The 27944-nt window shown below is 37.1% G+C and overlaps 1 protein-coding gene across 3 annotated transcripts in view; it reads left to right on the top strand.

The window, feature by feature from the left end:
• LOC113502935 (putative oxidoreductase GLYR1 homolog) overlaps positions 1–27944 on the top strand; it is a 50444-nt gene that overhangs the window by 7492 nt on the left and 15008 nt on the right. For 2 of the 3 annotated variants that reach the window (XM_026884694.1, XM_026884692.1), the window contains exons 6-7: positions 159–362; positions 4947–5120. In XM_026884694.1, the coding sequence (XP_026740495.1) occupies positions 159–362; positions 4947–5120 (378 nt within the window). The remainder of the gene's footprint in view (positions 1–158; positions 363–4946; positions 5121–27944) is intronic. The other variant, XM_026884695.1, reaches the window with a different exon arrangement.

The raw sequence follows: 27944 nt of genomic DNA, 5'->3' as shown, positions 1-27944 counted from the left end.
CAATAGTATAAACCAAGATAAACATATCTGGTAGGTATACAGCACAGAACTTCAATTATGCATGATTAACTCCCTGCATGGTCAGGAGTATAAAGTAGAAAAAGCATGGTATCACGGCGTTTTCCATTCCACACAATGACCATTCTCAATATTTATAGATACGTTTGGGCATTTCAAAGGTGAAGCCTATTAAACGGTCGTCGTCGGCCGGGATCAAGGGCACCCCTCGCAAGAAGACCAAGAGCAGCCTGTCCCGGTCCTACACGGACATCGACGTGGGGAACGAGAAGCCCTCGATGCTCAACCACTCGTTCTCCAAGAAGTCCAGCTTGCTGAACCGCCCTTCGAATATTCTGACACCTGTGAGTATTTGTATTCATATTGTTAGTAGTTGTTGTGGGAAGCGGTCAACAAGCCGATGGTGAAATGACATCGGTCTCTTGGGATTGGTGTGAGGTGCAACAGGATGAAAAATTCTGGAGGCAAATAACATCGCTATCCAGCTGTAGACCACACAATTAGATTAATAAAGAAGGGAGTTAATTGTCAAACAATGGTTTAATCGTGTTAATGATTATAGCATGATTGATTTGGGTTTGATCCCCTTAAATGCTAAACATTTGTGTGATTTGACAATAAATGTTGTTTAAATCGCTAATTCTTGTTCTGCCTCTTAGTGTGTTTAGTATAAATGTTTTGATAACACCAGCGACATAGATATTGCATTCACTAAGCGAGATAAGTTTGTAAAAAATAATAACAATATAAGTACAGCACTTATGTGGGCTTTTAGTTGGCTGCCAAGTAGTGATCCAAAAAAAGCTTATTTTTCATTCTATGAAGTTTTATGACTGGAGTGCTGTTCGATTATTTGATCGGCCCGACAGGTAAGTCTCTTTTTATCAGACAAAACAAGAGAGAGGATAGAGGACTCGGCCTTCCAGTCTATAACAAACATGTTATTAAAGTGTTATAGTGTTAAAAAATCAGATTTAAGGTAAAATATGTAGGTAACAACAAATGTGAACTAGGTAAACCCAAATGTAATATATTTTTGATAAAGTTTAGTTTTACTTTACGTTTATTCCGTGTAAACAGCCATGTACCAGAGAAAACTTATTTAGGAACTCGAAATAATGAACTTTAATCCTGCATTAAACATGAAACTCAGTTTTTTTATTTTCCTCACGTTAATACACCCTTTTTTAAATGCTAATAATAATAGTAACCAGTGGTTTTAGGCTGTAATTTTGGTCAACTTAATTGACTACGCCATCTGTCGTTTTCGTTTCGAAGGCGCACGCGCAAATGCTTTGTTTAGGTACTAAAGCAATTGGGGGTAGTCGTCGGCTAGTGATGTCAGAAGCCATTTACCTTAACATGGTTTTGGATTGTTTTTAAAAGGAGAAAGATTTTTTTCCGTAACCATCCTCATTTAATAAAAATATACTTACAACCTGTGTCATATATTGCAAATTAATGTCAAATTCTGCTAATTGATATGAAGGTAACCCTCGGTTCTTGGCAAATATTAAAGTTTTTCAGTAAACCGACATAATATTGTTGGGTTTCCGAAGCCTTATTAAATCGGACAGGGAAGTTAGGAGCTCCCTTTTTTCGTTTAAAACCTGTACACCCTATGATAGTAACTTTATGTAAGAAATTCAAACAAAACTCACATATACCTACTTGAGCATACAAAAGGCCTAGTCTTGATGCCGAATAAAAAAATAAAACTACCTAAAAATTAATAACCTATACATTACAATAATTTTTTTCATGGTTCATCGATGCCTTCACAAATGCGTTTTTGACCAAAAAAATGTCTTTCGATGTCAATACCGGGTAACATTTCTAAAGTACTGCGGCACGGTGGGCAGCGAGCGAGCACGTTTTAGCTGATCCTGTCATAAAGATAAGGAAAATGATAATATCAAACATCGTGTTTGTTGTGTAAACACATACGATGCCCGCAGATTCCCTTCACAATGTATGTTTGGTGGAACTCTGATATAATTTACCATTTTCTAGATTTATTTATTTATATCATATTTTGGACAATAAATGTTCTGGGAAATTTCATGTGGAAAGGCGAGCTTAACCCAGACTTGGGTTCTCTTACAGAGAACCTTAGAGTGATTGAGAGATTAATAATAGCGCAATAGTATTTGAAGAAGAAAAATAATATACAAGATTCGTTGCTACTTAATTGGTATATATTGGTAGAAAAAAGTGTGCCAATACTGATCTGGTACTTGTAGCAGTTTCGCTAAACCACTGCTGGCTGATTGATTGCATAAAGAAACACAATTTGAAAAATATAGAATTTTAGGAATACGTAATGTTATTTATGTACGGCAGATAGAAATAAGCCGGATAATATCATCAGTTTTACATGTCATTTGATTATATCCCGACTACACTGAGATCAGGGCTAATATTAATACTAGGCTCATTTCAAATCTGTCAAATCCTAAACCTAAGGTTTATATTTGCTTCTAATGGTGACATGCGAAATGCCACTTCCTACTGTTTATGTAAGCTCGATTACACCTACTTACGAATTTGGGACTCGTTACACGTCAGATATTCCCATTTAATGTGTCAGATAAATGAATCACGATACAGTTCGAGAAACGATTTATGAATAGATAATTCTAAGTAACTGAATTGACTACGAAATTTCATTAAAATTGGATAAAATATACGGCATTTAATTGACATTTCGGTTAGACGTGTTTCGGTTTAACACACAATTAAATGCTCGAAAGCGTACCGTGCAACACACCTATTCATAACCCAGCTACGATAAATGCTACGTATAAGAAAAAGTATAAATCTACCAAAATATAACATACAAACTCCAATTTAAAATGCGGCCTCTGGGCTAACTAAGAGGTCACCTTCCGCTATTCATAGTCGCGAACAATGCAATTTCAGATGTCTAGAATAGATATGCTTTTTGTTTTACTTTTCCGTCTTTTCATCTTTATTCTTAGATGAGTTACGAAGTATTTTCCTAAGGTATTTTACAATCATGATGGTAACAATCCTTTTATATTTGAAAGTTCGTAACTTTTTGTCACCATGGTCATCATCCTTGCCTTTTCCCAACTATGGGCCGGCTTCAAGCCCAACCTGATTCAGCTAATACCAGTGCTTAACAAGGGGCAATTGTCTATATGACCTCCTCAAGGTCCTCAACCCTGGGCAACACGACACCCCTGAGTGATACTGTCAGACTTTCTAGCTTTTGACTATCCGTAACGACTGTCAGAAATATATAAATAACATCTGGTACCTAATTATGTTCTGCTTAAATATTGAATCAACTCCATGCAATCAGATGCAGGAAAGCTTCACACACGTGTAATTAAGCAGCTTTGCGTCTGCCCGACAAAGACGAGTATTGATTTATGTATGCACCTGACCAACGCCCTTACATCTAGAATACTTCATTTTCAAATGTTGCGAATTTTAGATCATACACTTTTAAGGTAAAATATTAAGTTCTATTCCCGCGGTATAACCCTGAGCCTAAAAATATTTCAATTTGAGTTTTGAAATGTTGAATAATGGTCGCACTTTTAATATATGTATTTTAATTTATTACATGTCGACATGACCCGTCGTAATTAAGCTCTCGTCCCTGATCCATATCAGCTGTATTGATTTATGTACCTGGAACTGGGCTGAAAGCAATAGCTATATACTAGGTATTTACGTTGGGATTTCATCTCCGTTCGGATTACCAATTTCACCGACCATTCGTTTAAAGTTACCGGGTTATGCAAATGTCAACGTTGCAAGCTCAATTTTACAGGTGAAAATTGAATGGATCGTACGAACTATATTCATTGGAAAATATTGTTGTTGATAGAGGTTTTTCACGGAAGTGAAATGGTTTTTATTTTTATTTGTATTACATATTGATTCTTACTTTGCCGTCGGGTTGTTTTCCACTGTTTATCCATCTTACTGATCACGTTATTGCCTAGTAACAGACTTTAGATCAATACTTGTACAGCAGCGTTCAAATAATGCTCGTGATGGTTATAGAAATGTACATTTTATCATTTTTTTCGGTACAGTTCGAATGCTAGAGGGGTCGAAACAAAAAACGGTGTAAAAAAAGCTCCCTCGCGTGCACATGCGCCCATGCAGTTTACCCAAACTTTAGTCAGCAATTTAGTGAACTACTAACAACGTATTTTAATAAGTGGTTGCGAAGCTAGTATACGCTATATGCTGCGTTGATTATAATTAGATGCTAGAGTACACTAACTTTGTCTGTTTTACAGACAATTGTACGAGATGGAAACTCCTTTAAATTAATTGTATAAGTATAATGCATGTAACAATTTAAATAAATACTAAAATAACAATGTTGCCTAATGTTTATTTCTGTTATAAACGTGTGCAAGTAAGTACGGTAATTACGAAGTGTTACTAATTAGGTAGGTACTTATTGCCTCATCAGCGTCGCCTGCTTTGCAACATACCAATGACTGAACGTTTGTCATTAGTATCAGTTAAATTATTGTAAGGAACTGAATAATATATGCGTATCTGTTGCACTGGCCTTCGGGTATCTGAAATTTCTCAGTTAATGCAATCTGTTTTCATTAACATTAGCCTTCATATCGAGTGTTGGACATAGGCCCCACCCTTTGTTTATGTTATCCACCTCTGTCTCTAGAACAAATACTTTCTTGTAGGGACAGAAAGAATCGCATAATTCCGCATAACTGCACGGACAAGTGGTATATATTGCCACCCCTATGACCACTGAATAACTTTGCACGGGTTCAAACCCGCATAGGGCAAACGTTTGTGTAGACTCAAAATACCGCAAAATACATACATACAGTATGCGGGATTCGGCGCTAAAACAAATTAGCTTGTCCAAACCATAATACTTAGTCCACAACTTCGTCCTTCCTCAGGACACTCCACCTCTCGACCTGGAGAATGTATCGGAGACTCTGCTGGAGAAGAACATCAAGGCGAGCCAGATGAAGTTCGGCTTCCTCGGGCTCGGCATCATGGGCAGCGGCATCGTCAAGAACCTGCTCAACTCCGGACACAAAGTCGTCGTGTGGAATAGAACTGCAGCTAAGGTAAGTGATGTTACTTGAACTAGTTTCAATTGTTTAAGCCTGGTGTATACGTCCACCAATTGTATTGGTGGTGTTACTGCTTACGGACAAGGCAGAATATTTCGTCATTTATTGGAACAGTGTTTGTACGAAAAATGGATATGTATTGTCGCTTTTTGTCGAATATTTAAAACTGAAATCATTCCTTGTTGAAATAGCAGTTGTTTCGTTAAGTGATGGTAGCTTCGTGTTGTTGTTTAATCTTCTTCTTTGTGTAGTCTCTTGATCCACTACTAGTATAGCCTAAACTATACGGCTATATTATTGTCGGCCATCAAGCTTTTATAGCTTTGTGGATCTTTCTTATTTTTAGATGACATTACAATATTATCAAATCAAATAATAAACCTAAACATCAATATATTTATTACATGCAGAACAAACTCCTATTACATAGGGTTAAACATCTTTGGAATAGCATTAATTGCCTACCCACTACCCAGTTTAGTTTAATAAAGCAAAATCGCGATTAATAAGTTTTTAGCGGACGTGCAACTCGAGACGTCGGCGCGTCTTAGGTGTCAGCTTACACGTCAATATGCTTATATCGTTATATCAAGAATACAGGACTTAAATATGAACTCTAATACATTATTTTAAACTTACGAAAGGTGTTTCTGAAACACCCCTACAGTAACTATATTGAAAACATTTAAGGCAAGCACAGGACTAGATAAGTAGATAGACATAGATTTCAAGATAATAGACGATAGTTATGTGAATATCGTTAAAACGTGTTTACGCATTTAGTATTAATAATCTCTTGTACTGGTCTTGTGATGGTAAAGTTATAAAGTATATTCGTTCTTTTATGATAATTGGACGTGGTAAATACCATGACCCATAGCAGTATTGGATATCTAACAAAAAGATCTCCAATAATCAAAATTCTTGTCCATATAACAATTCGGAAAACAGTTAAGAAGTGTGAGAACAATAATTGTACAATTATTACCGTCCCCATACTTTTGCAAGATACGTAATAACACTGACGTTCTGATTGGGTAAGGATTCATGTTGTTGAAATAGTGAGATGTAGTTTGGTTACTTAAATTTGGTTGTCAATTGTAGAATAATTTAGTTGTTTTTACTGAAGTTACGCGGGTTAGTTGTAATACCGTTCGACAGCTGCGCATAGAGTAAACATTATTGATTGCTATGACACGACAAGAGAGAGAAATCTACAAGACAAATAGCATTTCTAGTGCATTTTATACTTTAAATAGAGAAATAGGAACAGTAGCTTCGTACTTACTATAACTTCAAAACATTAATAACGTTCTCTACTTAATAACTTTCTAGCAATCGATAGCAGTATACCTACGAGTAGATAGTTTTTATTTTTATTTGAATCTAATATAAATATTTAATACTTTTAATTAAAAAACATGTCTGTTGCATGTTTTTGATAGCGATAAGTTTGTGTGCAAGGGTTGCGTTTCGTCTGAAGATTTGTCGTGTCAAATAAACATTGATATTAAAACTAAGTGTTTTATTTGTACGGCTACTATTTTTCAATTATTCGTTCGTTTTATGCTTCATTGCAATTTGAGGTTCGTCGACTTTTGAAACTGTTTTTTTTTCGTTTCTAAGTCGCTATAGGATGTGTAGTTTTGTGTACAGACCTATATTCTCTCACTACAATTACAACCTAAAAAGTAACTACATGACGAAATTACTCGTATATTTTTTACACACTTAATTTATATCATGTCATATAACTTTGAATGCTCTTGAAAGCGTCACTTTCATTATTATTATTTTACTGATAAGTTAAAGTTAAACTTATCATTTTTGGTTGCAAAAGCAAGTTCTATGCGTTCATAATAAAGTTATCTGTCTGAGAAACAATCGGTTCATACACCTACAAGTAAAGTTCGGTAAACAGTATCAAACATATGTGACAAAAATAAAACCAAATGTTACATTGAAAAATAATTTATTCTCCATGATTAGCGGTTTTACTCTTGTTTTATATATTTAGAAAATTTTCAACAATGTTTGTATATTTATATTAAGAAACGTTATAATAATATAATCATTGCTGGATTGTATTATTTGGCATATCACTGCAAGACTCATTTCTATACATTCTGTACGACAGTTACAAAATATAGAAATATCATTAGTTTATACAGACAGATAAAAATGTATTACGCGTTACAACTAGACGTGGATGTGGATGACAAATGGATATGCAGTCGAGGAGTTGAGATCAACAGGCGCCTGCCGAGCCTAGGATACACCAATGTACAATGACCGCGCAACAATTACAACAAGTACAGTAACAACTTTCTTATACCTCACTTTAAGTTGAACAGATATAAAATGCATAACTCTAAGAGTTTACCCTAAAATACATCAAAATGGAAAATGATTGAAACCAACAGAAGTTATTTACAAGTTCTAATACCCACAGAACGCTTAATTAAACAGTTCATTCGATTCACTACTACGAACGATTAAGAACAGATCGTTTCAGTATACTCCTTATCGCCTACCACTAGAGACAGTACGAAATTAATTGTCGCTAAATTCAAATCTAGTCTATCACAGCTTACTTAGAAGTACAAGCGGCATCGGCGGCGGCGCGACACCCGAGCCATCCCGAACGGTCCCTTCACTATGCTAACCCTTACATTATTATTGACATTGGAGACAATCCGGCAAGATATGTTCCGATCGCGCGAACACTATCATACGTAGGAAGGCGACGCGCCGCTTAAATCACAGAGTTGTATATCGGGCACGCGCTGGTGCACGAGCGTCCGCCCCGACACGGCGTAGATCTTGAAGACGCGCGTGAGCAGCCTGTACTAGGCGGGCGGGCGCGCGCAGGCCGGCGCGCCGCACGCCGCCCCGCCGCGCGCGCACTCGGGCTGCGCCAGCTCCACGGCCAGCAGCACGCGCGCCCCGTGCCGAGCTCGGGCTCGCTGGCGCTGGCCGGCAGCGTGACGCGCCGCCGCCCGCGCTCGTAGCGCACGCCGGCCCGCGCCGCGCGCCCCAGCAGCGGCTCGCTGGACGGCTTGGGCTCCTCGCCCGCGCGCCGCCGCGAGCGCCGCGAGTGCGCGCCGCCCGCGCCCGCCAGCGCCGCCTTGGACGTGGTGGGCGGCGGCGAGCCCGGCGGCGTCAGCGACGCGGCCGTCGGCGGCGGCGACGTCTGCATCGGCTTGATCATGGCCATCAGTCGCGGCGGGCCCTTCTCGATCATGTTGATATGGATGCCCTCTGGAATCGGCGAGTTCCTTCTGGAGTTCACTGACCGCTCCGTCGGCGTGTAGTACACCGACACCTTGCTCTCCTCGTCAAATATCGGGCTCGGCAAGTTGGAGAGCTTCTCGATCTTCGTCTTGAGGTACATGTCGATGACTTCGACGTCGGGGTCGAAGGCCATTGAATCGCTCCGCCCGCACGAGCCGCTGCGACAGTTCTCGAAGTACAGGCTTGGCAGATTCTCCAGCACTTTGTTGAGAGTCTGCTGTTGATATTTGTACGACTCCCGCAGCCGTAAGATCTGGTGCGCACTGAACTTTCTAATTTTGTTTCTTTGGAACACATAGTTCTCTCGCACCCAGTTCAGCTGGCTGGTGGAGTATTCTCGAACCCGCTTTACCTGTGCGATCAATTTTGTAAAAATTAGTTGATTCTATCATTGCTCACGACTGTACCAAAACGTATACAGTAATTAAAAATTAGCAATAAATTAGTAGATACATACCTGATCATAATACTGATCTCTCATGGCACTCAAATGGTTGCTACCGATGTCTCTAATGTTCCGTAAATGACTTGCTTGTGTCGAGTAACTGTTTTGTATCCAATCCATTTGTTGAGTACAGTTCTCTTTGATACGATGGACCTGAAAACAAATTAATGTATAAGTACATGTCCCACACGACACGTACATGAGGTACATCATTAGTAAGACAACTTACTTGAACTGCGTAATTTTCTCGTAACTTGTCTAATTGTTGTCTCTTGTATTGTTCGATGTTGTCTAACATACTAAATATCTGTCGAGAGCGCGGCGCGTCGCGGCTCACACACGTGCAGCAGCTGCAACAAGTCTCCATAAGACGGAATCTGAAAATAAAATGCGGCTCGCGTTAGAATGATGCACTCGTAGTTCACACAAACTTATTATTATGATGATATAAAATACTGACCTGAAAAATATGTATCGCAGTGCTTGCACCAATAGTGTAAGTCCTAAGAATGCCGCGGCGCATATTGCTCCGCATAATAAACTGTACATTTTTATTTCGAACATAGTCATGGGGTCTATGTTGAGGACGACCTCCGCAGTTAGGTTAGCCGAGGGGTTCGTTGCAAAACATAAGTAAGTTCCACAGTCTTCTCTATGTATATCTCCTATAAATAATGATCCATCTTCTAGCACTCTCACTCTCGATTTGGAATTGTCTATGGGGCGGTAATACTGGTCATGAGCTTGACCGTGCTTGTGGAATATGTCGGGTATCAAAGGCTCCGGGTTCCAGTGAAACACCATCCTGGTCGGAGTGATCCATGTCAGCGACGGCATCGGATTTCCAGAAAACCTGCACTCCAGTAACGCGTCAGCTTGTAATCTATACAGAGTGAGAGGACTGCTAGACACAAGCGTAGGAGGCTTGCAGTTAGTGTGGTTCAATATCCGTAACATATCGTTTGGGTACGTGAGCGGGCAACTCAGATCTGATTTGATGATATCTTTCTTCTTGTCAGCCCAACTGGCGAACCATGCCATTCGACAATCGCACGCCCATGGGTTGTTGCCAAGCTTCAGTTCTTGCAAATTGTTCAATAATTTAACAGATTGTGGTAACGCCAGTAGTGCATTAGAACTCAGATCCAAGTGCGTGATGCCTGGTGTGTCTTGGAATACAAATGTTTCTATTTCACGTAAAAATTCGTTATATCTTATGTATAATTGCTCTAGAGTACTTAAGCCTTTCAAATTAGTATTCTGTATAACTGCTAGTTCAGTGTGATCGAGGTAGATCGTTTTAAGATTTTCGTTATGTTGAAAGAGCATCGGCGGCAATGTTTTCAGCCTGTTGCCGCCCATACTTAACCACCTTAGGTTTTTAAGATTTCTAAAAGCATCGTTCGATATGTTTTGGAACGGGTTGGAACTCAGATTCAGCTCTCTCAATTGTTCGAAGTTATCGAATAAGGACTTGGGTATGTACTCTAGTTTGTTGCTAGAGATGTCCAGTGTCTCTAATTCCTTTAGATTGACTAGAGCATTAGAAGTAATTTTGACTAGGCTATTATTATTTAGGAACAGTGCTTTCAGTTGTCTATTAGGATTAAAATAGTAATCTAAGAAAGTAGCTATTTTATTATGCGATATATCCAAATATTGGAGTTTAACTATCGGCCCGAAGACCTGGAATGGTATAACGTGGAGCCGGTTGTGAGACACATCTAGCACCTCTAGATTTTCTAAATCGGCGAACGTGGATCGGGGAATGTCGTCGATAAAGTTTCGCGACAGGTTCAAGTATTTGAGTCTGCTCAGTCTGGCGAACAGGCCGTGTTCGGTTCTTTTTATTTCGTTTCTGCTCAAGTCGATGTATTCCAAGTGAATGAGTCCGGCAAACACTTCTATCTCTAGGGTGTTTAGCTTGGAGTTGATCCAGGAGATCTCCTGGAGAGCGGTTCCGTGCGGCGCGAAGTACGCTCGGCCGAGGCGGTCCTGCGGAGCGGCGGCGGCGTCGCACGCCACGCGCGTGCTGTTGCACGAGCAGGCGGAGGGACACTCCTGAGCCCTCACAGCTGCGCAAATGATTGCCAGCGCTAATATTTTGTGCAGCCACTGCATTATATTACAACCCTCATAGTCTTATTTACTGTAACAATAGAAAATTCTATGCTAAGTGTCGGCTACATCATCTATTATGGCCAGTGTGTCCATTATGTTCGACCTATAATGATCTTTATCTCCGCATAACCATCTCAATGGTTGTTATTCACTGAACACTTAACAAATACGTTTATTTATGTTCGTTTCGGATACTATTATGAAAACTTAAAGATTAGTGTGTATCGAAACACAACTATAAACATGATTGTTTCCAAATTGTGTATATTAACGAGTGATTTCATGCGTTGTTTTGAAATAAATAGGTATTTAACTGTGCTATCACTTTTTATAATAGGCTCCGGTTTCGATACAGCTACGTTGCATGTTATTGTAATAATTCATAGCTGCCCGCCTAGACCTAGATATCAAGGTTTTCAACCGTAATCAACACACCGTAAAGCCAGAACTAGAACACTTCCCGAAATTTGTTATAATTGCCTCTATTAAAACGTGTAGGGTTTTCAATTTGTAACCTATGGTAGTTCGGTTGGTATCATGTTATATATTATTAGTAATTTGTAAATAAAACCAACATCGTCGGGTGATAACTATTCATCCGTGTGTATAGGTTGTTTTTCATTAGAAAACTTAAACCCCGGTCCGTTATGGTCGTAGACGTAATAAAATATGACAATATGATCGTTGTAGATGATTTAATTACACCGCGTCCACTGTATTTGTCGTTTACACTAAGATGTACTTACTACATACGAGCCTCCATACAATCGTCCGCCGTTGGTACCTACATCAACTGAATTTTACAATAACCAATGAACACTTGTAACTAACACATAACTATATCCTTTGACACGTTTACCATAATAAAAACACGTTATTCACCTAACACTCGTCCACATTTTACTCCAACTTGCATAATCCACGTTATTTTATGTTGACAACAGATGCGATGAAGCCAGCCATGCTCCGTTACGAACGGCTTGTCCTTCACGTGTATAACTTTAACTCCATTGCACATTCACAAATTACACATTTCCAAACATTTGTATACAATTTTATATAGGAATTTCACAATTAAAACGAATAAGCTCTGCGCTTAGTGATAAAAGAAATACACTGTCACTACGACGGGAGCCGAGCACTGAAAAGAAGTAAATGGCGGCGGTGCGAGTTGCGCGGCGCGCGGTCCCTGTCGCGCGTGTCCGCGTTGCGCATCGCCCTCTCGCTCGCACCTTGGCCCAGTCAGCTGTGGGGTGCGGAGACTGCCGAACGATTCCGAACGTAGGCGAAAGTGCTTTCGGAAGCGCGGTGTGTGTCCGAACACCGACGCATTCTTGCAAGTATTTCTTGGCTGCGAGGGGACAAGTCTATTTATTAGGGATCCGTCTGTTACTTGTAAAAAACGACCGTTTTTATTTGCCACCTGCGTTGTTAGGGAATAGATAATTTTATGATTCGTTTTACGAAATGACTAGGTAATCGAGAATATTAATATGGAAAACGATAATTTTAAATGATATTTTATATTCAATGCGTATGCATTAATGTTGCATTTCCGTGTTTAAATTTATTGCAATAGGTTGAAAAAGAATATTTTGTTCCTGTTAACAATAAATTTACAATGTATAAAAAATATGCCAACCCTCAAGGTTAAAGGTCAAACATCGTAACGTTCGTTTTACCATAGCGATGCCGTCCTTACATTATTTAGTACATTTACTGACTCATTCATAGCGTTAACCGAGACGTGCCGTGCAAAAATTAGACTGGTGTCGCTAGCCAAAAAAATTGTACTCTGCCAAGCCAAACACCTTTACTAGACTTGCAATAAAGAGTACAATACCATAGTGGTTTTTTTGGCAGTTTCTTCCATAACAGATGTTCGTATTTTTGTAATAACCAAATACGCGGTCACGATGGGAACGTAATAGCCATTTCGTGCGTACGTTAAAACCTAGGGCAGCATAGTATGCCTCTATGTACCTAGTACCTACGTCATGAAAGCCATTTCAATATAGTTTTTTATTATGTAAGTAGATGGACCACGCCGTGACTGCTATAGACGGAAACGGAAACCATACGAATGACGTTAAAAATCCAAATTTAGCCAACCGTGTGTTTTATAATGCTAGCAGAGAGAGCTTAGTAAAATGTTCTAGAATATTCTAAATCTTAGGCACATAAATCTAGATATTTCTGCAAACAGGATTACGGTTCAGCTAATTCGCTATGGTGCGAAACAAAGAGACCTAGATTACGTAGTGTATTTAGTTATGTTGGCAATGCCTTCTACCTACTTAGAAACTGGTGTGGGATAGATAAGATATATTTAACGCCAGTCGATGCAAAGTAACTGGTTTACTTTATTAATATCCAATACCGTTTTAAATGCACAAATTATTTTCCTAAGTTTTAAGCTATTTAAATAATGTTTTTGTTAGAATTCAAGTTTCAACAACAATACATTTATAAATGTTTATCATAATGTAACAGTCGCTTATCTTCTATTACATAATCTATATTTATATGACTTTTATTACTTGGTGAAAAGGTTTTTGATATGCGTCATGTTATTCACCTAGTTATAATACATAACACGAAATTCACGATACACACGACGTACATTATGCACTTCAATTACATTTTATTGATCGTACAAAATAGTACAATATATAAAGTGAATTGTGCGTTATGAACACTGTGTTGATATTCTTTATTTATTTTTATCCGTTGTACGGGGCATGGGAGCAGCTGATGCGCTCTTTCAAACGAAACTAGTTTGGGTCGTTTCGATGCAGGAATAATAGCTAGGTTCGGAATATTTCTTTAATACAGTTTGCGAAGTTCAATTGCAATTACATTCATTTTCAATTGCCCTTTTTATCTTACTAAGGATTTTTAGGTTTTATGTATTATTTAATTTGGACAAAAGTAGTATGTATTTAAGTGTTTGCATCTTCTTGACAATATAAGCTGATTAATATTACTAATACACAATACTGTGTATTTAATACACAAAAAAACATTCATTAACATAGCAGACATGAATATTTCTTATTATTTGATAAGGCTATTATTAAAATGAAGATGAAAATATAAAAAGTATAAGAATACTTGAAGGTTGATCATTAATAGTCTTTTGTATGGTAATGTGTGAAACGTTTGAAACGTATTTATTTGACTAGCTAATAATAGCATCTGTGAAAAATATTTGTTCATATTCCCAGACATGTCTGTCTCATCCATCGATTTATTTTGTCAAGTTAATTTGCGTGTACCTAGCAGTTAATCATAAGATACCCTGATTTTTCTTGCTCGATAATCGTTTACGTATAAAAAAGATAAGTTTCGGTTTGATTTTGTGTTATAAAACATGCATGTGATCAATTATATGGGGATGATTTATCGTTCTTTTTGTATAGTTTATGTAGGTACCCTTTTAGAATGCTATCGGCATGACTTTTTACCGTGTTTTCTGGGTACATAATATGCATGTGTTTAGATTGAAAATACTACCATAATTGCAGGATGCCTCAATCCATTTTGTTGTTGATATTACATCATATCGAATGACAAAAGATAACATCTTGATTTCCACTTATAAAATAAATACCTACAATATTTAATCGTTTTATTGATAGCTATTTTAATGTTAACAAAAGCTAATAACTTTTTTATACGCACAATAACGCAATAGATTTATCTTCCTTACTTTATGGAGCCGTTACACGTGTATATTGCTAGTTATAAAGATGAACTGTAGGAATGAAAGGTTGAGACCGTAATACGCCCGTATACGCGTGGAAGATAACTCGATCAGGGCCTTCTACCACCTTCTTGCAATTGTCGAAGCGAAACGGCGCCATACACGCTGGCTAGCGACGTCTCGCTTTCACAACTGCTCCTGTCTTTAAGACATCATTGGCCTCCAGATGTCGCTTGTCATTCGGATAAATGATGATCCACTTATGTCTACTTATCTGTGGCGTATACAAGCGTAATGATTTTCACCATGATCATCTGAGCACAGATAACGATAAAGGTCGGCCAAAATAAAAAACGAACAGCTTTGATGCTGATCGAGTTGAATAGTTATGAAATTTTAAACATAAAAAATATGTACCGACCTAATTTTGTATTAAATTAAGAACTAGGTTTTTTATGTTTGTGTTAAATTTTAGAAGCGTAGATCAAGTTCCCTTTGAAACTAAGAAAGTAACAAATTCAGTTTGACGCTTGGGTCGAACGGGACTGGACATTTGGGAATTGATGTTACAAACTGACAAACACATGACACTACCCTATTAAATGTATAAAGGTAACTCGGAACCCCTCCTTTTGCGTCGGCGTTTCAAGTTAAACGTCAGTGTTCATGACCGTTTGCACCCACTTATGTGTACGGTATTAATTATTTTTGATGACTACATAATTAGGCGAGCAGTAGAAATAATAACTATGTCAGTGATGTAGCGATAGGTATAGTGTTATTTTTTCAAGCCACATGGAAGGGAAGTATTTTTTTCCTATTAGTTGACATTCTTCCAAATAACAATTTAGCGTATCTTCATTGCACAAATATTTACCTGTTGTAATTTTTTCCTCGGTTCCATACGGCCGAAATTCGTATCACAATTTTAATAAAAGTCCAATTGAAAAGACGGTAATCATGGAGGTACTCTCATATAGAATTATTTCACTCACTACTTATCTTAGTATTAAGACAGCGTGGATAATTAATATAAATGTGTTATTTAATCATCATCGGAAAATTACAATAATTAATTAGGTAGGTATATTTCCTTGAAGTGATTATGTATGCGTATATAAGCCGTATAAGTAGTCCGACTTGCTTTCTTGTAAATTCCTCGTCGTATTAGTTAATGCTATTAATCTTTTAAAGTTAATACCTGTATAAGAATCTGATTTGTTAAGATAAAACGAGTATGTAAGAGATATTAAAATAAAACATAAAAGCATAAGAGCAACCAGTGTAATTATCACATTTCGTTTTTTTTTTTTTCAAAAATATATCCTCGGCGCATACATGTGATATTTGTGTCAAGTCACAAAGACAGGAAAATGCCATTTAATACACATCTTTTGATTACCGTGCATCTATAAACTCGTTATTTAGGTACACTGAGGATGTCCAAAAGCAATATTTTGTTCATGTAAAAATACGTTCTTTTTAATAAATTTTACTTATCTCAACCTCGTCGTATAATATTGTAAAGTTAGTTTACCGCGACTGGTGGTTATCACAGCGCAGCTGATAACATTGCGAAATGTTCGTTCGATAAGTTTCGCGTATGTCGGTCAGAATCACGGTAGATAAGTGCAGAGTTACAAATATTTTTGAAGCAGCAACGTCAAAATCTGAAATCATTCGATTTTTTTTTATATTTGTCAAACTTTTAATGATATCGTGTAGTTTCTAAAATGTTTCCTAAGTTACCTGGGATCTAGGGTCAATATCAGTGTATAAGGTTCAGTTTAATATACCGAAACATCGAACGATGTCCTCAATTTTAAAATCCTTTAATAAAACTCGTTAAAGTTAAATAAGTCCTTCGAAGAAGAGGTTTTACTTATCTAACACTGCGGGTTTAGGTCCCTTTATCTGTATTAACAACTGTCTGTAAATGCCTGTGCGACTAATCAAGTCGCTAAGTGTCTGACAATTACTTGTGTTTGCTCACACGTAACCTTACGAGCCTTACAAGGTGACAATCTAACTCCGAGGAACACAATGGTCAAATAAATACTCACCAACCATGACTGTTGACAGCTTACAACGATCCTTATAAATTACTCTCATAGGTTTTTTACAATATATTCGCTTGAATGTAAATAAAATAAGATGGTTCTATAAATAGCTATCACTCTGCAGAACCAGTAAATTATTACAAAATCGAAAATATTAAATTGGATAATTATAAACTTAACATAACCTTATACAATTGCTTTTTTTCTCGTTGGAATGCATTTTGTTTATTTTTAGCTCGAAATTACTTACCGCGAAGGGTATTTAATAAACTTATACGATTTGTTAAAAATACTTTACTTTGCCAGTCTTAGTGAAGGCTTAATATCGCTGTATGCCAGAAGATTTAGTACATGCGTCATTATATGTTTTTAAGTTACTTATCTTATTATAACAGTGACGTAGCTTCGTTTGCTTACTTTTTAACGTGTAAGGCGCTTCATGTGTACAGAAATTTTAAATTTTAATCCATTCGAACCGGCTATGAAGTATTATGTTTAAATCCAGGCGGTCAGCGGCGCCTCCTCTGGACCTCTATAGATTATTAGTTTTTTTTTGTAAAATGGCACTTATTTTCATTAGTTTTTCTTAGTGGGATATCACCTCTGAGTCCATCCAGCAAGTATTTAGTCACTCTCCCTACACATATTGTTAATCTTTCGGGTGATGTTATAAGTATATAGGTATCTAACTTTCCTAGAAATAAATCTGCAGCTTGTGGCTGTGAGTAGCGGTGCAAATCGATCTGTCTGTGAAGTTTAGCCTCGCAGCGGTTTGTCGTAGATAAATGGCCAATCTTTATAAATGGAAACCGTCAACCGCGATTTTCAGAACATACGAAGAGCGAAGCTGACCTCATAAATATACATTCGTCATAATTAGGCTACGAACATTGTATAAGCCTGATGGATGATGAAGATTCTAGATCGCCGAATTCCTTTAGTACTTCCTTCCACTTGTAGATGATAGTTTAAAGATTCAATTGATAAGAATAGGTCTCCATTACGCGCGTATGTCGTTTATACATTACCATCAATTTAACACACCGGTGTCGAGAAAGGAATAGCCTTGAGAGGCTTTATGTCGATTCTACAGCTTACTGGGGTTTGTTTTAACGGGAAAGTCGATAGCATGAAATGAATGAGTTCTTTTAACTATCATAAGTGGGTTTATCCTATGCAAAGCAGATTAAAATAGAAAACAATGATCACATGCCCATTGTATCACGGATTACACTCCCATGTTGTCCCTTAGACGTAATTGTTCTGTTTCTCAGTCTGGACGATTATGTTTAACGCGTTTCTATGTCGCGAATACATAATACCAATCTGTACTTAACACTCAATATTGGCTCTTGGCAGCGCTCACTACATTGCATACGTAGTTTAATTAGCAGTCTTCCTTGTAACAAAGACATGCAATAAAACTATGTGCTTATAATATTTTGCCGCATTATGTGGCACCGCCTTATTCTATTCAATATCCAGAATGGTAGTCAGGGCTTTGTTTGTAGATCCTAAAACCATTCTGTAATCACTTTGGATGGCAAAGCAGACATCGAATATCCGGAACCCTGTCGGAACTTCAAAGAGGATTAAAGTCTCATGGAATGCCGTGCCCTAAAGACTGAGGCTTGATTCAATGTGAAACTGTGAATAGTGATTGTCATTTGATAATCCAGGTTACTGTACCCATCAAACATGTAGTGTTTGGCATAGTTTGATCATAAGGTATTATAAAAGTCAATGGCACGACAGTAATGCTTTGTTATATCATCTTTGAAGTAGAACATTCGAGCACAGTACAAAGTAGTTTTAGGTCGTTGCCAACCACGTCACGTGAACAACCCGCCGAAAAGTTTCGCCGATCATTATAAGCAATCGCCATTAATTTGCGACTCGTAAATGTCACGCCTGTATCGTATAAATTTAGAATTATTAGAGGGGCGACGAACAGAAATAGGGAACTTGCCTTTGATTGATAATAATATTTCTAGCGATATAATTATGATTTTCCGTCATAGTCTTTCAGAAGTTAGAAACTGTGGTTCTTACAAAAGTCATGTTTTACTCTCGTAAGCAAATATTATGCGGGTTGGAAACAGCTCGGTTCATGCGCTCCCGTGCAGTGTAATACGACTCGGGTCGTTGTAACTCAAGATCAATAGGTACCCCGTCTGCTTGCAGGGGCAAGGCTTCAATACTATCCAACAGCTTTTATGTGTATTGTACTTCTTACCTTAGAGTAATTTTTACCAACTCACTTTAATTGAACGAAGTGTCTTTTGGACTACGTGGTTTGTACCGTATGCAATGCAAACAGCTCGTCTGCCCACAGTATTAACTATTAAATTATGTATTGTATTCAACACATCAAGCGGACACTACTTAATATCCATTTCAAATGAATTAATGAAATGAGTTCCTTATTTATACAGACATCGATTTTCCTCAGTTCAAAAAGAGAAACAGTTTGCCTCCAGAAATTTAAAGAGATAACTTTACATTGTAATAGAAAATCCAAATAATTCAAAATGTCTTCTGTTTTAATATGATTTAATTTCCTTTTAAATGTCGGATTTTCACTTCAGTCATGCATGTCGCAGTCACGCCTATCAAAATTACTAATATTTAAAATGACAAAATAACATGGCTGTCATGCTATCACAAGGTACGGTCCTTCGAATATAATACCCACTTTAATCCGTTTGCCAGCAATAATAACACGTGACTAGAAGGAAGGATAATATTACTGAGCATCGTTACATAACGAATACGCGAGGCGAGGCGATAGTACAATAATAATAGCCTGTAATTTCATCCGTCTGTCTTCAACACCAGACACCATCCAGGAATTAGAACCCAGCGGCGCCAACATAGTGAATTAGTGCCCTTATATCCATAATAAACACGATCTACGCTTTGTCCTTGGCCCTGTAAATCAAATCGATGGGATCTGAACTAAATGACCATTTGACAGGTAATTAATTCCTAGCATCACAGGACAAATTTATTCATGAGATATTAACATTCCTCTGGTACAAAGAGAATCGCTGGAACTGTGAAATATGAATTGATAAATGATCATGAAATAATAATTTTATTAATTTTCATTGGTTATATAAGTTAAGGCCCCAGAGTATTCAGTGTATTTTGAGTAACTTACATATAAAACCTGATTATTTATTAACACATTCATAAAAGATTAAACAACCGGAATCCTTAAGTTATTTCAGCTGAGTTCGTAGCATCTATACAGATATCAAAGTTAATGTAATAAACTGTATATGTTCAGCATAAATAGCAACAACCTTGGAACGTGCTGAGTGAATGGACTCGAGTTAGAGTCAGTTAGACAAAACAAACAAACTCCAGAACTGAAATTATTTAGTTTGATATTCGGATCACGGAGTGATGAGCGTGAATCAACTGTCTATTGACTTTTCAGACATATTGAAAGGGAGTCTGGGAGCGAGGCCAGTGCTCTTGACATAGGTAGACTTTAGAAAGCCTTTATTAAAGTCTCAATCCTTTAATCTCTCATGTAGATTGTTTCTAAACGTACTGGGATGCTACCATTACCGCATTTTTGGCAACCTTCCTTGGTAAATAAAGACAAACAGGCACTATCATATGTAATCGAATACCTTCGCCATAAGCTGATGTTTGTTTGAAGCATTATCGGTCTCCACATAATATCAACAATCTGAAGTTATTTAAGGTATACGTATATAATTTACCAGATTACCAATAAACCTAAGAGGAACTTGGTCACAAGGTCATGTCCTTTATGGAATTTCATCAAGTTATTCATGTTCAGCAGTTACGAACGCAATGGAAGAATAGAATGAATGAATCTATTATGAAACTGACTAAATGAGATCATTCGTATACACGAGCATGAATGGACTATTTACTAGATTATAGAGACGTCACCCTAAATAAAATCTCTCAGGGACTCTTCTTACCTTCTGTTACATAAATACTCAGACAGCTAGTGCCACAGAGGATATAACTAAATTAGGAACTCCAATTAGATATAGAATTAGACGTCAGTGCTTTGGCAACGTTTAGATTATATTTATCGCTACGAAAGTGTTTGTACAAAAACTTCTGTTAAATACCTGCGTCATCCGTTTCCAACCATAATTATGCTATTAAAGCCTATTATGATTACAGAAATAACTAAAAAGTTTAAATTAGCGTAATAACACTCTTTGCAAATTCAACTAGATAATGTCCTACAACAAATGCTAATACTGCCAATTAGAACATTCTAAAGGTTTCTACTAATTCATGACTACCAATACTTCTTAGTATTCATAGTTTACAAGTAGGCACCGTATGTTTATACCAATTTCAGTATTATCCCATTAGCGTAAAGACCCAAATCGCGTGCACAATACAATCAACTTAGCTTTTGGGCAAGTCCATTTGTGTTTTATTATTATGAGGCTTTTTCATTATTTGAAATATATTCCATCAGTATAATTAAAAGCACTCTGTTCCTTATAAGATATTCCGGCTGTTCGTTAGTTTTTCAACTCTTAAAAGGTAAATTCCGTCCACGTTGGCTTATGAACAGTGCTATAAATAGGTGACGCGTGACTTTCAGAAATACACGAGACTTCCTTAGGCAAGCATCTTACTATGCAAGTAGGTACAACTATCTCGTAATGCAATATTGCATTCATTCCGGTCCGTGAGTACACATATGTTATCCCTTTACCGTAGCAGAAACTCAGTCATGTGCCAAAATAGTTAATGATCGCCATAAACCGACAGAGTAGCGTGTTTCAATAAACATTGTCTTGTAAGTCTATTAGATTTATCCCGTTCACTTCCAGCAGTACCCTATCTTTTTTCTTGAACTAACAACGTTTGCGTTTCTCTGGTTTTCTAAGCTCAGTCAAAACGCTTTTACGACTTGCTATAATAACTATACTACCACAAATAACAAAATCGAAAGACAAATAACTCTCTCATTCTCAGTACAGTGACGCGTCTGTATTTCGGACGCAGTCGCTATCGCTACCCGAGCACGCTGCGCACATCGTTATTCAGTGGAGCGCAACTTGCATTGTACAGAAACTCATTGCAAGCTCTCGGTACTCAGTATTGAGTTACTGCAGCCTTCCACCCCTCACCCCTGCCTTCCGAACACGTGAATCATTATATGTCGCAGATATATTACACAAATGTTACTAGAAAGGAAACCTGTGTTGACTCATCATTTACAAAATAAAACAAAGAGTTCATCGACATCGGTAGACAATTAGCGATGATACCAATCTGTGGTTTTTGCAAACATTCTAAATTAGGTATTCATTTATGGTTCTCGTGTTTCGTTTACACTTTCTAGCAAGTCAACTGTTTTAATTTCGTCGTTTACGTGCTTAATCGCAACGGTTGAATTTTGTTTTACTAACCCAGCCACCACTACACTCGTGTGAATCTTACATCAGATAAACTGAAGTGATGCCAACGCGATCATTCGCTATGTGACGCCACTGGGTTCAAAGATCGTAATATTGCATTGCTAATTCATTGCTCGCAACGACTTAATTAAATCCCTCGCGTGTATAAAACTCTCGCAGATTATGAACATTTTTCTCTACAACTGGCTGGTACTTGTTGAACTGTACCCCTATTTTAGCTATCTCTTTCATTTCCATCAAGTATGAAGAAGACAGTAGTAACTAGTTAATATAGACACGTGAGCGACTGCGAGTCGGTCTTGACCTTGTCACCTGAAGGGCTTCTTACTCGGCGTAACTTTTATTGTTCAACAGAAAATTACATTTTATATTGAATTAGTCGATCACATGTTACCGTTGTGTAGTAACCTACATAGTTGTTGCTCGGTCATGCATCGACCCTGTGGTCGGCTGCATTGTAAACCTTAGTTGTGTCTGCTATTCATAAAATGTATTAACTGGACGGGAGGTATGACATAACATAGGTATGTGGATAAAGGATTCACTGTACGTCAAATTGATATTTGAAGCGATAATAATATACACGCATTCCCGGAAAGTTCATCAGAACTTTCCGGGAATGCGTGTTTAAATATTGAGCAAATACCCAGAAACGTAGGCGTTTCCGTTCTTTCGGACGAATTTGTGATAATAAAAACGATTTTTGATAACAATGACAGGTATTGTAGCTAAATATTACCTAGGTGATAGACGTAATCAAATAAGTTATTTTCCATGAAACTGGAAAAACACAACAATTTATATAATAACTGAACTTTGTAATATTGTCCAATCCAGTTAAAAGCCCGTCAGTTTGTTCATCAATTTAGGCGATTGTTATACAAGCAATCTAAATCAAATTATAGTACATGAAATAATCTCATTGACAGTATCCATAGCTCTATGCCCTGTGAATGTAGGTGGAAGGATTATGTATCGAACGTGAGTTGCCACACAGCCAGTGTGGGTGTGTGCGTCACTAGTGAAATTCTACAAGGCCGTTTGGTTTTTGCACATTGTGATAGCTGTACTAGCACATGGGTTACGTCACGGCTCATGGAAACTATATCAATGACAAGTTCTCGATTCGATTCCGTTAGGGACCTGTAATTAATGGCTTGTTGGGAACTTGAAGACAAACATCCACTTTAAACCGTTTCATTAAGTGGATTACCAATTACGATATATCCATTAAATCAATCGGTTTAAATTGTAATATACCTGAATGTGTAGGGCTTAGGGACTCTTATGTGAGTCTTAATTGGATATCAATTATATTTAACTTTTGTACATGTCTATTCTGCAAATATCACGTGAGAGATGAGGTTTTTTGGATTATTATGTTTGGATATACATATCTCGTTCGGTTATCAGCTTGATTGCATACGTATCAGATTTATTGATACCACTATCACAAAGTTTCGTTATTGTCGATGTAACGAAGGATTTTCCACCAAGCTTAGTATTTATGGCACTTGTAAGTCATATATTAATACGTCTAATGTTTGAGATTATGTAGGACGTGCGATATCGGGTGATGACATGTAATGCACTAATTGAGCTCTACGTCATGCCAGCTACCTTCGTTTACAGTTACAAAAGAGATCGCATAACGCAACCTGAGCATAACCACTATTAACACCTCCATAATTGTAACGTTTTGAGACGCCCGTCTCGGGCGGGCGATGTTGTTCGGAAGAAATACACGTTCAATAGTTTGTGTAAACAAAATATAAAATTTTATGAGATATAGCCTGTAAACAAGTTTTCGCTAGAAACACGTTCCGCGCATTATTTTAACTACGCGATATATTATAAGCAGACATTTTTTAATCCGAGCTGTAGACTCACACGTTTTTGTTTTAACAAAAACCATATAATCAAATGCGGTTAACGCCAACCACAGATCACTCAAAATGATAAATTTCCCTCTAAAAGCGTCAAAAAATTATAAGCGTGGGTTTGCTTTCATTAATAACATTAATTGGATTTGTTTTTTAGAGGTTAACATTTCGTTCTATCTATAGAGAGTTTGTCTAGCTTGGTATTTAGGTCTATTATTTCTCAAGAAGGTAGTAGCAGTAGTAGGGTAGATAGCATTTTGTAGATTTTTTTTCTCCACTCCACAACAATTATTATGTAATTGTAGTTTACTAAAGCAAACAGTTACATATAGAAAAATTGCCTGACCCCAATCAAATGTCAGAGTCGCAATGTTTGTTGGCACAACAACTACACGTTTACCGAATTATAAAGTTCGATGTGTTTATGAAACAAACCTCTTGTTTCAATGATATTGATTGATGAATGATGGCACGGCTGACAGAAATCGTAAAAATCTGTATCGAGGTTTGCCCATTCTGTTTATACGTTCTCATTTGTATTGTCAAACAATCTAGTCTTAAAATTTTGAATGACTGAAATGATTAATACAACCAAAGAATGCCTTTTCTTAGTTGTCAAATGGTACAATAATTGAATGTTTGCGACATATAATTGCAGTATTCATTGACGTCAATTGCTTAATACATTAATTCTGTTTGAATTCGCGAATTGAGAATAAGGAAAAGTTATTAATTTATTCTACTCGAAGCCAAAATGTTTTAATTCGATTATGCCGTATTTATGTCACGCATATAAATACTATAATATGCAGTTAACCGAATAGTTAATGTTATAGCTGAACGGAGAACGTTCACTTTGAATATCTATGTAAGTACAACATTTAAATGGAAATCCATTCGATAAAACATTTAGCTGTTGGGCGTTGAAGTTACAAAATACACTATCAACATAGTTCACCGGTTTCACGGCTATAGGTATTTAATTAAAAGAACACGCGTGAATCGTGAAATTCTATAAAATTACGATGTGGATTACCGAACGGAAAACCAGCGAAGTATTTGCAAACAAACAGATATAATGAACGGAAGCGCGAAAACTGACAGCGAATAAATTTCTATCGGCGAAGATATCGTGGGTGCGTATTACCTGACCTAGATACGGCTTTATAGGTGCTGTATATCCTTGAAGTTCGGCGCGATGGAATTAATCGACCACGACGCCTTCAAAATGAATTATGACAATAACGGCTGGTAATGACGCTTAGAATGATCGATGACGAAAGTTGTTGAGGCAAAAGAAAACACACATGTATCACACACATCTATCTATCATTAATCCCGAAACGATGGTAGTAAAATTACCCTTATATGTAAATTTATCTGGAGGAGAAAATCCTTGTGTAGTAACCAGCATTACATAATTTTCAAGGAACGCTTGGAACTTGGAGAGTTAGAGAAATTCAGAGGAATATGATTAGCTCCTTAGTGGAGTGCAATGAATAACTTAAAAATAATAGTAATACCCGAAACAAAACAGATTTTCCAAAACTTACTAATGTGTTGTTTCAGCCATTTATAGTTATCTGCTTACATCACTTTTTGGTAGTATAGACCTAAATAAAGTTCCCTACTTAACGGGCTTAGTAACTTTGAATGGGCGTAACCGGTATTGTGTTATGTGAAATGTCTGATATTCTGATATCAAACAATGGAGTTCTAATAATACCTAACAAATTGGTCATAATAGTTTCACTATATTGTTGTATTATATGAACCATTCAAACGGTGGACGAAATAATATTGATAGTATTTTGTTCAGACAGGTCGACCTGAATTTATTTTAATTCAAGTCATGCATATTGTGAATGGAAAAATAAGAACCTTCTAGAAATACATGATATCATTTGAATTTGGTATATATGTAGTCGTAAAATTATTTACTAGTTGCGACTCTAAAACCTATCGATTCTGTGAAGTCTGGGATCCTGGTTTATTTTATTATTTTCAAGAAATTTATTTGATTGAAAATCCACCTTCACGATGCTAATAAATGTTAATAACTGACCTTGGAAAATATCATAATTACCCGTTTATACAACTTCTTAGACAAAACTAAGTCGATGTATTGTAAGTTCTCTTAAATACCTCTGTAAATTAAATACGAAGCATAAGCTGAAGGTTTAATTTTCTACCTAATGAGTAATGATTAACTAAAGAATTCTTAAAAATCCCGACCAACTAGTTTCACCTAAGTGTTTTGACCTGTTAATAAAGTCGATTCCATATAGTCGTTTTGTTTTAGTGTATAAAATAATTTTTGACTTAACATCATGAAAATGTATATTTCGTCATTTCCTAATCCACTCATCCTGTTTTTTATTAACCTATTGAGGAACGTTCTATAAAATTTGGTGATTGACGTCTAAATAATTCCGGCCCCCTTACAAATGAGCGAGTAAATCCTATAATATAATCTTATCACTGGCTTAATGTAAGAACTTTTTTCGTCGACGCCTCTTCTTATGCGGTTCAACGCCTTCGTAATTTTGAACACAGAATCTTGTATACAAATTCGACGTTCTTATAGTCGCTGTTTGTAGGGAAATTTCATCAATGTAGAATTCATGTACCGGACACCAGACTAGGAAATGTGCTTTACGATGAAACATCTAAATACCCGGCACCAACGTTTAATCATTGTCAACGCGTTTCAACATTACGACGTTCGTATTCAGGTCATAAACCAAACCCTGATTGCTATTTCAACATTAAATTGAAATGTGCAACATCCGAGCAGTCAAGGAATGCTTCTAGAAAGTCGGAAATCAGTATATGGCTATATTTAGTTGGAGTGGCTTATGAATTTATTTTTCTCTTGTTCATGACTTGCTGGAACGCAAAACTTAAAATCGAATGATTTAAAACTTTCGGTACAATATCCTATTCGCAAAGTTTTTTTTCGACTAATGAACAATTAATTAATCATCAGCAAAGTGAACATTCGCTGAAAGGCAAGTCGAAATTGGAATTATTTTTGAATCCAGGTGTATGTCATCGACTCATGCGCATGAGTCGAGTATTATGTCAAGAACAAAGACACGCGCACGCGCCACAAATTGTTCGCTTATGACGCAAAGCAACTCGCATTAATTAGTTTAAAGTGCTCCAACATACATACGTGAATGCAGCGCACAAATCCATATGAGATAACATTCTCTTTGCTACATGATAAAGGTTTAATTACGGAATGGTTTGTTTGGTAATTGAGGACAGATGCACTCACGACTCGTAAGGTCACTCATATCAGCGGATTCGTCGACTGTTTATAAATATGTCATAACATGTCTCTATATTCAACAGTCTCCCTATGAGACTTCTTTATCTTGATGAGTATTGAAACTGTACGTTGCACGTTGCTCCTTAAATACATTTCCTATCGGTATAGTAAGCAAAGGAACTATTCTTCCGGATAAAACATCATGGAATCGCGCGATAATAGAAACATTTCAACAGATGTACTTTTAAAAGGATCTGTGCCATATTTTTGCGGTAAATGTATTGTGTACAGCCATTCGTCTTCAAGGCTCTGAGCTTGTACCCTCAAAGGCTCAAGTCTTGTACCTGCCCTTGGGCGCTATTGTGCCTCAGTGGTCGAGTTGAATCTCCATTGTTCACAGAAAGCTCAGTGTGCAGCGGTTCTATACGCCTCCGGTCCCGGATAAATGGCGTTTTAAAAGCTGTGCTAAATATACACACTTTTTTACATGTCTTCTAAAAGACACGGAAATTCCAAGAATATTAAGTGGATCGGTCATGTTTACGTTATATTGAGTACATTTAATTTAGTACTTGAAATAAATATAAGTGTTTTTGT

This window comes from Trichoplusia ni, chromosome 18 (genome assembly GCF_003590095.1).
Source record: "Trichoplusia ni isolate ovarian cell line Hi5 chromosome 18, tn1, whole genome shotgun sequence".
Taxonomy (NCBI): domain Eukaryota; kingdom Metazoa; phylum Arthropoda; class Insecta; order Lepidoptera; family Noctuidae; genus Trichoplusia; species Trichoplusia ni.
This window is presented reverse-complemented; position numbering and strand designations above follow the sequence as displayed.